The 16,012-nt window shown below is 33.1% G+C and overlaps 1 protein-coding gene across 3 annotated transcripts in view; it reads left to right on the top strand.

The window, feature by feature from the left end:
- LOC150099782 (nucleolysin TIAR-like) overlaps positions 1–16,012 on the top strand; it is a 287,990-nt gene that overhangs the window by 252,454 nt on the left and 19,524 nt on the right. For 2 of the 3 annotated variants that reach the window (XM_090403564.1, XM_090403565.1), the window contains exon 12: positions 2,458–2,591. In XM_090403564.1, coding sequence (XP_090259690.1) covers positions 2,458–2,591 — 134 coding nt within the window. Of the gene's footprint in view, positions 1–2,457; positions 2,592–16,012 lie in introns of those variants that run through there. The other variant, XM_090403566.1, reaches the window with a different exon arrangement.

Consider the following 16,012-nt stretch of genomic DNA (forward strand, 5'->3'; position numbering starts at 1 on the left):
TTTTGTCAAGATCATACTAAATTGAGTGGCATTGTTTCATTATTTCATAAAATTGAATGAATGTTCACTGATCACTTTTGAGGATAGGATTTTTGAAATTTGGACCAGGGTATTATTGCTACTGCTAGGGTGAGAAAAGTGTCAGACTTTTGGAGGGAATATTTCTTGCATTATACAAAGAATGTAGATGCAACATACACTCTATCACTTCACACCATGCTTCTGGGAATATACAGGAAGACCTTGTTTAACGTGAATTTGATAAGCACAATTGAGTGAAACGATACTATTTCCTGCTTTAAGCAAGTGATTAATCAGTTAATGTGATTATTTTATGATACGCAAAATTTTTTGTCACCAATCTGCAGCAAGCAGCACTAATTTTCAATGTAGCAGCCAGTGGCAGTGCTGCGAGCAGTGGCCGGCATCACTCATCCCTATATGGCTTTGTTATATTCAATCCCTGATGTGGAAAAGAGAAAGACTGATAAAGAAAGCGGCAGTAATAAAAAGAGGAAAAAAGTAATTACATTAGAGGAAAAGCTAAAAAACTTGCTAGATTCCCATTCAGAAGATTTAAGCGAGAATGATTTCCTTCAACTAGAAGAGCAGCATGCGTATAAATAAGATAAGAAGTGTGAACAAGAAGAGAATGTTATGACTAAGAAGCTGACTGCAAAAGAACTTGAGCTAGTTTTCAATGACATTGAGCATGCTAAGGAAATTTTGTTTGCTGTTGATCCTGATATGGAACAAACTTTTAAAGTCTTGATAAAGCCACAGACATAGTTGAGCACCTAATCAAACATCTTTAATTTTTTTTTTTTTTTTGCAAAAAAAGTGGCTCAAACAAATGTTTAGACATTAAATAAAAATTTAGGCAATTGATTTTTATTAACTTTTATTTTATCTTCTAATACAGTTTATTTTATTTTTTTCAAATTTATGCTAATTGATGGATGAATTATTCTTATTGTTTATTGTATTTGCTTAGCATGCATTAATCAATGGATTAATTAATCATGTTAAGCGAGGTTTTCCTGTATATTCATACGTTCATAGGATTTGACAAAACCTTGTAAGAGACTAGTGACAATAGTGCTGTTAGCTAAAGAATTTGAGGCTGACAATGAAGATGCAGAGCATTTGGTAGAAGCTGTGAAAGTAGAGCTCTCAAATGAAGATTTCTAGAGCCAGACGTATGTTAATATGCTAATATGGAGTAGGGAGCTGAGCCCTAAAAATGTTTACAGTGGGGAGAAAATAAAAATTGTCATTTGCTTCTGTTAATATGGCAATTTGGTTGTTTGGAAAAATGGACTCCAGCATTGAAAGATTAAACAAAGCAGACAAAATGATGCAAGTTTCAATTGTTTACTACAGAAAAATTTATGCAGAAAAGAAAAGGAAAACTGTGCTTGCTAAAATTGAATGTAACATGCAAATTTTTAAACATTTCCACTCTTACTGTCACCTCATCTATTGAGAGTAAGCCTAGACCCATAAGTACCTGGTGAACCATCCTCAGAACACTGTTGCAATTCTGAAATTGAATAATTTGTTGTTGATGATCTAGACTTCTGTCTCCTCCAATGAATTGTCCAATTAATAAAAAGCAGCACAGTAGCATTGAAGGATCTCTTGTTTTATCTTATGATTATTTTGCTGGTAAGTACATAGCAATGCTCTTTTCTCATGTTTCATTATTTATTATAGTATAATATACATATACACACTCACATACAGGGTGGTTCAAAATTCCATGTACAAACTTTGAAGGGAGATAGAGAACATTAAAATCAACCATATTCACATAGGAAAGCATGACCGGAAATGCTACCCGAAAGTGGTAGGTGGCGCTGTTTGCCAGCACTCCAAGTGAGCAATTGGGGCTTCCTCGTTCAACCTTTTGACTTCATACGAAGAACATGCGCCATTTTACGAACGCTGAGATGGCAGACATGCACCTCGTTTACCATATTATGTTTTGAACTGTTCAGTTACGCCTAATAAAGTTTTTTACACTACTTACTGCCTTGTGTTATTTCTGTATCTTTGTGTACCTTCCGGTGGCATTTCCGGTCATGCTTTCCTATGTGAATATGGTTGATTTTGATGTTCTCTACCTCCCCTCAAAGTTTATATGTGGAATTTTGAACCACTCTGTGTGTGTATACACACACACACACACACACACACACACACACACACACACACACACACAGTAAAATTGGTTTAAAAATATAAAACAGACCTACATATATTCAAGCATAGTACTTTTTAACATTTAATGTTCATATAATTTTTTCCAGCTTATGAACTTATTACCGGCTATATTGAGTATACTCTTGTTAGACACTTGCATTTTTTTCTCTTAAATTTATCTGAACAGATTATTGTTTTATTCTTAACATTAAAAAAAAATGAAATATTAATTTTGGTATTTTTCTGTTACAGAATTTAGCAGCACAATATCCATATCCATACCAACAGATGGGATATTGGTATCCACAAGGTTATCCTCAGATGCAAGGCCAATTCATGCAGGGTGTACAATACCCATATGGTCAATATTATGGACAAGGATTTGGGTGTGTACTTGAAGATATAGTAACCCTTCCTTTTTGTGGGTCTCTGTTTTAACTTAGTACTGTAGTGTTAGAATAGGTATTTTCAACTGTATATTAACTATAAATCTCACATTAAAATTGTTCCTCACATTGCACGGTGTTGATGATTTGTTAATGCAGAGATGGGAGAGAACTTGCTTTTATCATGATAGCATTTAAAATTAAGGAATCTCACAATTTATGGTTATTCCTAAAATGGACATCGTACCTGTTATTCGGTTACTCTAATTTCTGAATATAAACATAAATGCAAGACATTCCACAGACTCCTACAGGATTCAATGCCCAGAAATTTGAAATTGTCAATATGATTTCAAATCAAATTGAAATCATGTTGGCAATATATCTTTCCTGCTTAAAATCAACCTCCACTCCCTTTATTCCAGTACTTCTGTCACTGACACAGAAAACTTATTTTGTTTCATGGCTTATTTTGTGGTTAGTATCAAGGTCTGCTTTAAAAAAAATCTCACATTTATTCAATTGCACACCTAGTAAGAAAGAAATGAGATGGTAGGTGAAAGTGTCGGGGAGAGTTATATTCCACAGTAATTGGTAAACATTTTGAATCTAAGAAAATCCAAGAGTAAAATTAAAATTCAGGATTTTAAGCTGACACTTTTTAAAGTATAATGATGTTTCAGGTATCTTGTTTTTATTCGAGTAGATAGTGAAAATCCCATTTTACCACCGTTTTTGTCTTTTTAGAAAGTTGTCGAGGGGAAATAAATTCATATTAATTATGTACAAATTTCCTTGAGCAGAAATGGGAAAATAAATCTTGTCTATTACTGTACAAAATTATTCATTTTTAGATTCTAACTCAAAGTTCTTATTGAATTGCTGTAATATACTCCTATTGTTTAACACTAAAGTTTAGTTACAAAAATGATGTATATGATTTTCTTCAGTATCAGTTTTCATCTTTTTACTGCCAAAAAAAAAAAATGTCAAGCAAAATCTCTCAAAAAAAAAAAAGTTTTACTGGTATGAAAGTTTAGCTTATTTTTCGTGCTCTTTACTTGTGCAAATCACATTCTGGGTACTAGGTTGCAGAATCTGTCTTTTCTGTAGCTTAGTATTAAGGCACAAATTGTTCAATAGCTGTTGATGAAACTTGGTTAAAAAGCTTCTATGTAAATTTCTTAAAGAGACCATTGTTTAATCTGCAATTTATTTCACAATTTAGCATAAAGAATGCAGCTTCAAATTCAGTATCCCATCTTATTCTCTCTTACGAGAAAAGTTACTTTCTTTAGGACAGTGACTACTCCTTTCATTTGTGAAAATACCGAACTGCAGGGTATTGTCCTATACTAGTCCTTTGCATGTGTAGTCGATCACTGTTGGCTTCTAGGACTGTTGGCAAGATTTTCTACTGAAATAAAACTATCACAAGAAGCATCTTTGTAATGACATCGCTGCGACAGTAGTCTTTCATAGTTATTGAGTTTTTATTAAACATTGCAGGAGGGCTTAAATTAAGAAGTTGTGTGCATGGCATAACAGTGGAAGCAGTGAATCCTTTGTTCAATTTGTCATGCAAAAGTTTGTTCTTTCTGCCATGCACGTGTGGAGTTATGTATTGCTGAATGTGAGTAGCATTTGCCATAAATGTACCTGTTATGAAGATTGAGGATGAAGATTATGGGGCAGCAAATGAGATGGCATAGCAGTAATGATTTCTAAGTGAAATGCAAGCAAGCATAAAGGTATTAGAATTCAGTATAGTGATAGCTATGTGGAAGAGGCAAGTGTAAGAAAGAAGATACAAAATTGTCAATGGAGGTGGGGGAGCTGGATTTCAAAAATTTCAATAATTCTGCTAGTTGCTACATATGGCCTGGAAAGACTAAAAAAGTATGTGACAAATACAACAAAAGAAACAAAATGTGAATAAGTAAAGGAGAGTTCAAGGTAGCAGAAACAGGTGAAAAACGATGTGATGATACATAGCAATTCCCTGATCAGAAGCATGATGACACAACATAAGATTTGATGCTTACCTTGGAAACTTACCATACTTTCTAGTTAAACAAGGCCACCTGTGGTTTTCTTCAGGAAACAAATGCAAGCAGTGAAAAATCAGCTACTGGAACGAACTTAACATACAAATGAACAATCCCAAAGTAATAAGTATAGAATGTTATATTTAGGTAACAATGATCAAGGAAAGAAAAGAGTAGTTATAGCATTCAACACCAGACATGAACATTAACTTTTAGATTGGAAGGCAATTTCAGGCAGTTATGTGGCAAACTTCAAAATGGGGCAATGTACAATGAAACTATCTATTGTCCTACAGAAGGTTTTCCTAAGATAAAAGTGAAGGAATGGACAAGTCATTAGAGCAGCAATTTTCAATGATAAAAAAGTGATTTCTATATGCCTAATGGAATGAATCCCATCAGGCATATAGAAGCATTTTCAGGAAATTTGGAGAAAAGGGAAAGGCTAATAATAATAGTATTTGCCGACTTTCTGCTCAGGATATAGATTAGTCATTGCTCACAACATGTTCCAACATAACGATGTACAAAAGTTCATGTGAAAGGTGTAAAAGTTTTTCATTGTCTATACTGCATAATTCAGAGGACTTGTTTAGAAGGTCCAATTCCAGATGATTGGAGTAGAGCTCAAAAGAAAAAGCTGAAATGTGAGGGTCAGGTTGATATGGAATGAAAGAGTAATTAGCCAAAATTCTAACACTATACAAGTCAGTGTTCGAACCAGTTTAAAGTTATGGATCTCTGAGGTGGGTTAGAAATAAAGCACCTGATGAAAGATTGGAAACCACAAATAGGAGTTCTGATAAAAATTAAGGACCTGAATAGATAGTATCAATGGAAAAATCATATTAAAAATGAAAACATTAACAGACTGGTCTAATCTAGTATGGGCACTTAAACAGAATAGGAGAAGAAAAGTTAGCAAAATAGGTGGTTTTAAATGTTAAAAACGATTCTTTGTGAAGGAAATCTTCCTTTTCTTGCTTAATTATTAAGCAAGAAAAGGGAAATGGTTGAAATATAGTGAGGGATTTGGTTCAAAATTCTATGCTAGATCCTATTTGAACTGGTTATATTCTACAAGTACTCTGAATACTCATTAACCTGCTAGTCAACTGTCATTTGTATGCACCGAGAGGCATGAAAAATTAAGGTAAGGAATTCTTGGCATTAGTATGAAACCAGAAATTATAGGCATTGGTGAGACTTTATTGATAGAGTAGGATATTGTTAGAGGAATAGATGAATGGGTATAATCCATTCATTCACATATATGATAAGGAAAGGCTGTTGGTGGTGGTGGTGTGAGTAATACAGGAATGGGTTTGAGCTATTTTGTGTGATAAAGTTGAAATACACAATTAGGTGCTGCTACAGAGCAGGATCATCTGAAGAGGAGGAACTAAGTTATTTGAGCTGTGACGGAGAAGGCTACTTGAGGCACAAGACCACCTTGGCACAAGAAATTGAATGAAAGTGGAATTGTCATTGCATGATAAATAATCGAAGGAGTACCTGAATGAAGATGTACTTGCTGTACCATTCATTGTGAAGGTTATCTTTCCTACGAGTTCACTGATTTGTGAGTTGTCTTATTTAATTGGTCAAGGCAGAATAACATATCTTTCAGTAATAAAATATTTTAACCCAGTTTTTTTTTTACTTCAGGATGTTGTTAGAGAATACAGATCACATGGGATTTAAATGGATGAATAATACTGCCTAAAAGGAGTGGATCTGATGTCATGAGAAGAGATGATGATGAGTCTCAATAACACTATCAAGAACTGGTTAGGAGAATGATGGTGAAGTTGGATTATGAAAAGAAGCTGAAACAGGCTAAAGAATCTAAGAATGCTACCATTAGGTAGCAAGTAAGTAGAATAATAACTATGGAAAGAATAACCTTTTATAATAGCTGAAAGAATAACATGAATATGGAAAAGTATCAGATGCACAAAATGTAGCTGATTACTTAAGTGTTTACTTTAGTAAGATATATACTAGACAGATCCATTTGCCTCTCTCTAGATGCCAAAGGGGAACTGGGCAAAACAATTTGAGGAAGATGGAGAGAAGTTACACATATTAAAGCTGTTATAAGAATGTGATTTGAATACAGCAATTGGACTGGATAGGATATCATCATGAGTGCTGAAGGAACTTACAAAAGATTTATCTATGTCCCTAACCTGGTTCAGCTTGTGACTCAGCACATTGTGCCATTGCTGTTTATTAACTTGTATTCTAATGATATTGATAAGATTTGATGATGCTAAGGGGAGAATGATAGATATGGCTGATGCAAAATCCCTGCAGGATAACTTGAACAGACTGGTTTATATGGATAATGACAACAAATGTCAATTCAGTGTTGCCAGGTGTGTGGTTTTGCATTTTGGATATGTGGTGTTCAGAGTTTGAGGAATAGATAGATGAGATGGAAAAATACAAGTTGGTAAGGAGATCCTACAGTTTATGTATATATCAATCCTACACAGGGAGGTCTCAAGATCTATAACACAATAGTGTTGTGCAGGCAAGTGATTAAAGAGAAGAAAGGAATCTGTTAATGTTTATTTATTTTATTTTATTATTATTATTTTATTTTTTTTTGAAGAGTTTGAAGTTATACGTAGGGAAAATGGTATGGGAAAGGCTGTTCCAAAGGAGGGATATGTGGAATGACAGAAGAGGATAAGAAGTTGGTTTGGTAAGTTTGAAACTGAAATGTATATGGATATTAACCCGAGAGGTTTGTTTTTGACTTTCATAAATACTTAAATAGTATATGTTACTTTCTTCATTATTTTAGAAAGAGATGTTGTGCAAACATTAGAATGGTAACATATTATTTAATGATTTTTCTCCCCCTTGTTAATTTAGCTATAGACTGCATATGATATAATTTCCAGGTTATGGGATAAGTCAAAGTACTAGTCTGACAATATTGTTGTGAAACCATCTGAATGCCAGAATGAAAATATTGAACTACCATTGCAACCAATTGCATAAATAGAAATTTAGCTTTTTATCTACTTTTGTGTACTTTATTATAATAGAGAAGAAATTGTGTTCTTGTTTTAATCATAAATCCAAGCATAAGCAAACAAAGTTTGTGTGTGAAGTATCTTCGTATCAGTTGCTTTGGTATTCCATAATGCAAAACACTTCCTTTCAGATGTGTATATTTGCAATTTTATATACTTGTATATGGTTTTAAAAAAAACCCCAATCAGAAATAGTTATAAAAAGTTTTTTTGCTTGGTTATCAAGTAATTTATAGTAGACAAGAAATATCTTGTTAAAAACTATTATATTTGGCACAACTTATGTATATTTTAGTTATTATAAAAGAGCATATTGTCATTTGATGTAAAGGTTTTTTTGTAGCCATTTTATTTGAAATTAAGTGAAAGATAAATCTGCACACATTTAAGGAGAATATCTGAAATATACATGTAAATTTAGAAATTTTATGAAGTATTTTTAATGTCAAAACATGCAATACATAGAAATCAAGGCACTGGCTTTTGATAATCATGGATTATATTGAGTTTTTCTGAATGTAAGGTTTATCTTCGTAATTTTTAGAGAGAAGACTATCATGAGTAATTTCAAATCTGACAATTCAACTGGCAACATCCTGAAGTAAATTAACTGGGTTAAAACATTTTATTACTCAAAGATATGCTATTCTGCCTTGACCAATTAAATAAAACAACTTTCAAATTAGTGAACTCGTAGAGAAGATAACCTTCACAGTGAATGGAAAGAAGAAAAGCAGTAATTCTTCTGAAAAGTCACCTATTTTGTAAGGTCATAGTTATTAATTAGTACATGCTTTATGTAGGATTTAGGACAAAATTGGATAATTTCCTGGCATACAGGATACTGTTTTATTCCACACAAGCTTTCATTATTACTTCTATTCAATTCTATTATTTCATTTAAATGCATATTACTATGAACTCTGACTAAATTTGATATAAGCTATTAGTTTTTGCAGTATTTTATATGACATATTGGTTTTTCTTGTGGCCTACTGTACTGACAGAAGTATGATTGAACTTGTAAACATGTCTGAAAATTGTTAATTATGGGTGAAGTCATGGTTTTTGTAATGATAGATGACATTCATAAAAGAATGTTAAAGATCACACTCAGCAGAATTACTCTTACTAAAGATTTGAGGATTTACCTCTAGAGAAAAGTCAAAGATGCAGTTATCATTATTAGAACACGTGGGTACTCTCTTCTGCCCTGAATCAGTCTTAACATATTGCTCCACACCATTCATCATTGATGGATAGTGAAAAAGACAATGAAAGTAGAGTTAACAGAAAATTACCAGTGAACACAGTGATTCCTTATCAGCATAATACAAAAAATAATGTGAACAGAGAATGTCTCAATCACCCTTTCATGACTGATCTCATCTTATAACTTTTTATATTTTGAGAAAATAGATCTGGAAATGACAAAAAAGAAATGCTGTTTATTTTAGAGAAACATTATATACAAATGATTTATTGGCATGAAAATAAAATGGGCAGTAGTATTATTATTGATAATAACATATAGATGAATGTGCTTTAAACTTTCACATTGCTTTCTGCTTAGCCATAACTCTTACACAGAGAAATATTACATGTAATTTAATTTATTACATTAAATCAACTAAACATATCTCAAAAGAGATATGTTTAGTTTCACATCCTTATTTCATCCTTTAGGGCAAGTCTGTTTGGTTTAACACTGGATTTCATTGAACTTGCAAGAAACAATGCTGATCAAGTTAATAAATCTTATAGCATAGGACATTATGGTAGTATTACCTGATTAAGTTTACATCATTAACCTTCTATCAACAATTTTCATTCAAATTATTTTGCCATTTGTTAGGGCTCAGCAATGTCAGATGTTATTTTTTGGTCTTCTAAGGCACTTCTGACTGCATCATTTCACCTATATCCTTCTCTCTTATATACCAGATTGATAGCTTTTAGCAAAATGGTTACTCATTGGTTGAATGATAACTTCTGCATTGGTCACTTGCATCCAGTAGAGTTATCTTTCTTTTACTTGCAGTATAATGATAGAATTATTTTGGGCGAACGTTTTGGAAAGCCATTGTTTAGATATTGGGGGGGGGGGGGGGGACTTTTGAGCAGAAGCCTTCATTCCAACATGGATAATTTTTGTAATAAAATATCTTCACAAATACCTGGATCTGTGCAAACTGAGAACAGTAGCCTGACAATGGAAGGGAGTAAAAGGCTCAGATTTTCCTACTTGGTGGTGTTGTAGTAGGATGTGTGGTAAGGATGTGAATGGCTCAGGAAAGGGCATTTCCTGCTAACCTTCTTTTATTCTATTTAAGTGACCAAACCATCTTAATTGAGCTCTGCTCACACACACACACACACATCCTCAAATTCTAACAGTTCCTTACTATGGAAACTAATTTTTCACCCCACATACAGACAAATCGGCCCTTCAGAACACGCGCAATTTACAGACAAAATAAATACTAGTTGTGGTGGTGGTATGCAGTAGATGGCGCTGATGTAGATTGGTAGCAGCGGTTCGGTGTTAGTGGTGGAGACAGTTGTAGTAGGTGTCGTCCTGCGATGAGTCTTCGGACTCCTTGGAGGTGTCACGAATAATAATAATTTTATTGTAATGATTCTGTCATTAGTGTCATGTGTTCTATCATCCAATTCTTGTCCATCCAAGACAGGCTGAGTTCCCTGATTAGGTAGAGGTTTTAGGCAATTTATTGCAGCCAGCCTGCTATTTATCTGCTACATCCCACTAAGGATAAGTATTTTATGGCTTGTAGATATGTGTTCACAGAACTGGTTTGCCTGTTTGTGGAATGAAAACTCCAAGTTTCTAGGAGAAAAATCCTACCACATCTATATGTGACTGGCTAACTCACCTTCAGTTGTACACTGATATAAAGGCTCTTTGCATCTTAGATGTTTGCCTCATTTCCTGTCGAAAATAGTATCCTTGTTTAACTCAGCTGACACTTCAGTGCTCATGACATTTCATGCTGTGCTTTTCTTTTATTGGCTTAAAAAACTTTGTACTCTCTTAACTTAAACCAAGAGATTTAAAGAAATACAGAGTACAGTTTGGTTAGCTAGGTTTGAAACTGCCAGCCCATCCTCAATCATTCAATGTTCAGATGGATATTTACTAACTGGGTGAATCACGATAAGGTGAGAACTTAATATCAGGCTAGAAGCTCAGATTAGTTCTCCACATTCCTTAAAGGTTGTGAAGGATCCCCAGTTATTGCCTTAAAACAACCCTAGATTTAGATATCTAAGGTTGTTTTAAGCCAAATCAAGTCAAATATTAAATAGTACACTGAGGCTAACAGTAGTTGCAAGGTGAGAAGGATTAATTTATTTTTATGAAAACCAACACTGTTATGCATAAGTGAAGCATGGACAGTGATAGACAATAAGAAAATAATCACCACAATAGAAATATGAAAAAAACAGGAGGTAATAAAAAGTGGACAATAAATGAAATTATATATTTAAGGAAATAAACCTGTAGCAATAATAGGAATAGATAAAAATGTCCAAATAGAATGTCATATGAAAGAATACCCAGGAAAATTATGAATCACAGAACAAAGTAGTAGCCCAATGAAACATTAGAAAGACTAAATTTCAGTTTGTGAGAGGAAGAATTAACCTTTCCTTGAATCTTTGCACTCAGACTAATCATGCCTATGCTTTGACCACATTTTTTTTTATGTGACTACCATCCATGAAAGACTATAAACTTCTACGGCACATTAGTGTCATAGGTGAGATAGGGAAATTTGTTTTCTGTTTGTGTTTTATATAAACATGGTGTTAATATAAATAATAATCATTAATGTGTTTAGGCTTAGACTCTGATGTTTAATTTCATGCTTTCTTTCATCTGTCAGACATTTTAAAGGAGGTATAATATAAATCATAACACACATGCATGCATATTACATGGGGAATCATGATCACATGACTAGAATATGCATAAAGATTATGCATTGGTGGAAGGATGAAGTATTGACTTAATCTTTTCCTCGGTCTCTAGTCTACTAAACCACACCTAGTAGGTTGCACAGTTGATATCACAGTTTTTCTTTGTTTTTGCTTGGTACATTTGCAGAAGATTATAATATCTGAAATGGAATATAGTATGCAGTTTATTCTGGCATGCTGCTTTGCTCTAATTAGAATCAAGTCTTTCTTCCATTCCAAATGCAAGAAAAGACATTTCTTTTCTGCCAATAAAGGTGTTTTGTTTGTCTGCATGACCTTTGGTGGTTATGTGTGTGTTTTCCCCTTCCCATCCTGCTGTGCTGGTCTGCTGTTTTCAGTCTTCTGATTCAAACATTAATAACATCACTGAAAGAAAAGGATTGAAAACTTATAGAATTTTTTTATTTCACTTTAAACTTAACTAGTATCACTTCATTACTGAATCCTTAGTTTTTCAGCATAATCCAAACTGTTTACGGTAGTAAAAAAGCTTATAACTTGCTCATAAAATCCATGGCTTCATTACAAATAAATGTTCGCTTTGTGTATAGAGATGGGTCATCCCTATGTTGATTAGGGATGATCCATAATAACATGTAAAATTTAGCTCAAAAACATGTCCTGGACTAAGTTATAAATTAATTTCAATTATTTAAAATGCCTGCAGATTTGTTTCTTATAATATCATGTAAAAGAACTTATTTTAGTTATTCATTTAAAATGAGTTGCTTTGAATTAAGCCATTAATAAATGAAATCTTCTAGCATATTAATTGCACCATAATATTAATGTGAAATATATTTATTCAAGTGCTTACAGTATACATTACTTACGTTAAGACTAAATAACAAAAACATTTTTAATTCATTAATTTCAAAGTATGGCTAATTACACATGGCAGGGATTCTAGATCTCACTTTAAATAAAGTGATATCTAGAATCCTATATCTGCTTTTTATCTAAAATAGATTATCATTTATGAACAAATAAAGGAGAAAATAAATTGATACATCTTCATCCTGTAGAGCTGCATCATAGATCCAATAAAGTATTTCTGTAGACATTGTTTGTTTTCTAGAGAATATACCAGACCTGTTTCAGTTGATGGAAGTTCAGAAGCTATAATTTGAGGTTGACCAAATTTCTGAATAAAGAACACCATAAAAAATGGAATTTAGTGTAAATCCTCAATATAGCACACTCTTGAGGACAACAGAAATAACTTGTTATAATAATTTACGATGCTGAATTTCTTTTATCATATCATTACACTTACATGTGTGGCTTCTGTGACTTTCGTTGTAGTAGTAGTGGTATTTGATGTGGTCAGAGCCAACAGGTATGAATGAAGCAGATTATCAGTATACTTCCTTGAAGAAACAACTGTCACTAGTTTTTTAAGCACACTTTTAGACTTAAACTCATGGAGATTCATTGACTCGGTTGAAATACATATTGTAAAAATAGAGTTGAATGACTTAAACCGAGAGTTAAGTAAAAAAAAGGTTTAATAGTAAAACACGACTAGTTTCAGCTTATAACAGCCTTCACCAGGTGAAGGCTGTTATAAGAAATTCTAATTTCTAATAACAGCCTTCACCTAAAAGAAAAGTAAAAACACTAAACACTGAAGCTTAAAGAAACTATGAACAACATAGAGAGTCTCTATACATAATTAGGATGAAAACACTGGAGTTGTATTTAAAGCTGTTCTTTCGTTTGTTGCATTGTTGGAGAGTGCGTTCTTGCAGCATCACGTGAACACCAGTACCTGATTACTGCTGAATGGCTATCTGGGAGGTTGTAGCTCAAGTTATTATTTAGATGTTCAGGGTTGGGGATGATTTCCCTAGATTCTATGATTTTTCTCTCCATTTCATCATGGCAACCAAAAATGTTAGTAGATCTGTCCCAGCAGACTGTATGACTTGGGTTATCATCATTAGGATCAGCCGAGAAAAGGATATGGCTTGATTAGGCACTGGCTAGCTGTCTCTTGTAAGCAATGTCCCTCGTGTTCCTCCATACGCAATTCAATAGATTTGTCCATCTGGCCAAAATAAGGAATATCACAATCACACCATATTTTGTACACACCAGGATATTTAAGATGATAAGGTTTTGGGTGGCTTATTAAGGAGCGGATTTTTGGAAGTGGAGTGAACAAAGTTCTGATGTTGTATTTTCTTAGAACCTTGGCTAATTTTTGTGAAACTGAACTTATGTAAGGAATAGATATATTGCCTTTAAATGTATTTGTTTCTTCTGTGTGATGACTAGGAGGATTAAGAAGGAATTTTTCAATGATTCTTTTAGAATATCCATTAAGTAAGAAAGTAGTTTTGAGATAGTTGATTTCTTTATGAAGTTCATCTGGGTCATCAAGAAGAGAACGAGCTCTATGTCCCAAGGTAGGAATTATTCCAAGTTTTTGGGGAGGGAAGTGATGGGATTGACTATAAAGATACCTGTTAGTATGTGTAGGCTTTCTATTCATCGAAATTTTAAGTTTACCAGAAGAGCGGGTCAGTTTTACATCTAGAAAAGGCAGGGAACTATCAGTTTCAAGCTCAGCTGTGAACTTTATATTTGGATGTCGACTATTGAGATGTTTAAGGAATTCCATAAGGGAATCATGTCCATGGCTCCAAATGAGGAAATTGTCATCCACATAATGTTTCCAAACCTTAGGTGTTAAAGCAAAGGAAGAGATAGCCTTGGCTTCAAAAACACACACACACACACATATATATATATATATATATATATATATATATATATATATATATATATATATATATATGCGTGTGTGTGTGTGTGTGTGTAACATTTCAGTTTAGTACAGAAACCCAGACATTGCAGCAACAAAGCCCAAGACTTTCTCAAAATAAATTGGTTTATTCCTGTTAAATATCCTATATGAATAAATAGCTCCCTATTGCATTTTTTCCTAGCTGTGCAGTTGAACATCTGCCCTGCCCTCCTTTTTTTTTTTATGTATGAAAATGCTAAGCAATAGTCATGTTTTCAATTAGTCTGTGGTGCATGCTCTCTGTCATGAATTTTTATCACTGTTTAAAATAGTGATAAAATAGCAGGTAAGTTATTTTAAATATCTTTGTCAAGTCAGTACAGCATCAACATTCTGGTATTAATATTCTGTTATATAATTAACAATTGCAATCATGGATTCTGCTGCATTTGATGCCTAGGTTATTCACTGCTGATTCTTTACAAAGATTGATAATTTCATACTTGATATGGTTTATTGTCCTTCATATGAATTAAAATAGTTTTTATCAGAATTGCAGGAAAAATGGTAGTGAAATAATGTAAAGAAGAATTTAAGCCTAAAGTATTACTTTATCTAATAAGCAGCTTTGTGTTATGCAAATTCAAGATTTGATATTTATTAAGGTAGGAATGTATTCAGATAACCTCACTAGATTCTTTTGAAATATTGTGCTAAGCATTATTTCTGAATATGGTAGCAGCTGTCTCTTCATGGAATGGTTTACAGTTGTAATATGTAGTTAAACCTTGCATCTTTTGTGTTTTATGAGATACATTCACAGTGTTAGCTGACCATAATTTTATTGATTTAGCTAATACAAAATTTTGTATAGGAACAGTCAAGTTTTTTAGATGCCAAGTATTTTGGACAGGATTTCGATCTTTTGGAAAGTTTAGAATGTGTTGCATATATTTTGAACTGATTGCAATGCATATATGCAGTGATTTTTTTAGGTACATAGGCAGATACAGAACCATCACTTGTCATAGAAGAATTACCAATAGTTCTCAAGTTAGCAAAGCTTAGCAAGTCCTGGCGAAGATGGTATATTAGCAGAACACATGAAATCAGAAGCTATGATTTCATAAGGTCATAATGGATATGTTCAGTGGTATTTTAACCACATAAAAAAAATTCCAATTTAATGGGATAGATAAGCGATTATCTTCTTGTATCAAAAGAGCAGCAGAGATATTGGTAACTACAGACCAATCATTTTGCTATCAGAGTTGTACAAAATTTTTTATGCCCATTATATTAAATAGAATCATAAGATTTTTGGATAATGCACAACTATATAGGCTTCAAAGCAAGCTTCTTTGCAATAATTATATCCACACTACTAACCAAGTAATAGAAAAAGTAAACAAATATTGTCTTCTCGTATTTAGTGTTTGTAGATTTGAAATGGGGGTGGGGGGGAAGCCTTTGATTCTTTATACCAATCAGAAATTATGAACACCTTGAAACAACAGTAAAGCATTAGATTATTAAAAACTATTAGAACTCAACAGTTAGTATCAAGTT

The sequence above is a fragment of the Typopeltis vanoorti genome, chromosome 14, assembly GCF_054136105.1.
Source record: "Typopeltis vanoorti isolate ZY-2024b chromosome 14, IOZ_Tvanoo_1.0, whole genome shotgun sequence".
NCBI lineage: Eukaryota > Metazoa > Arthropoda > Arachnida > Uropygi > Thelyphonidae > Typopeltis > Typopeltis vanoorti.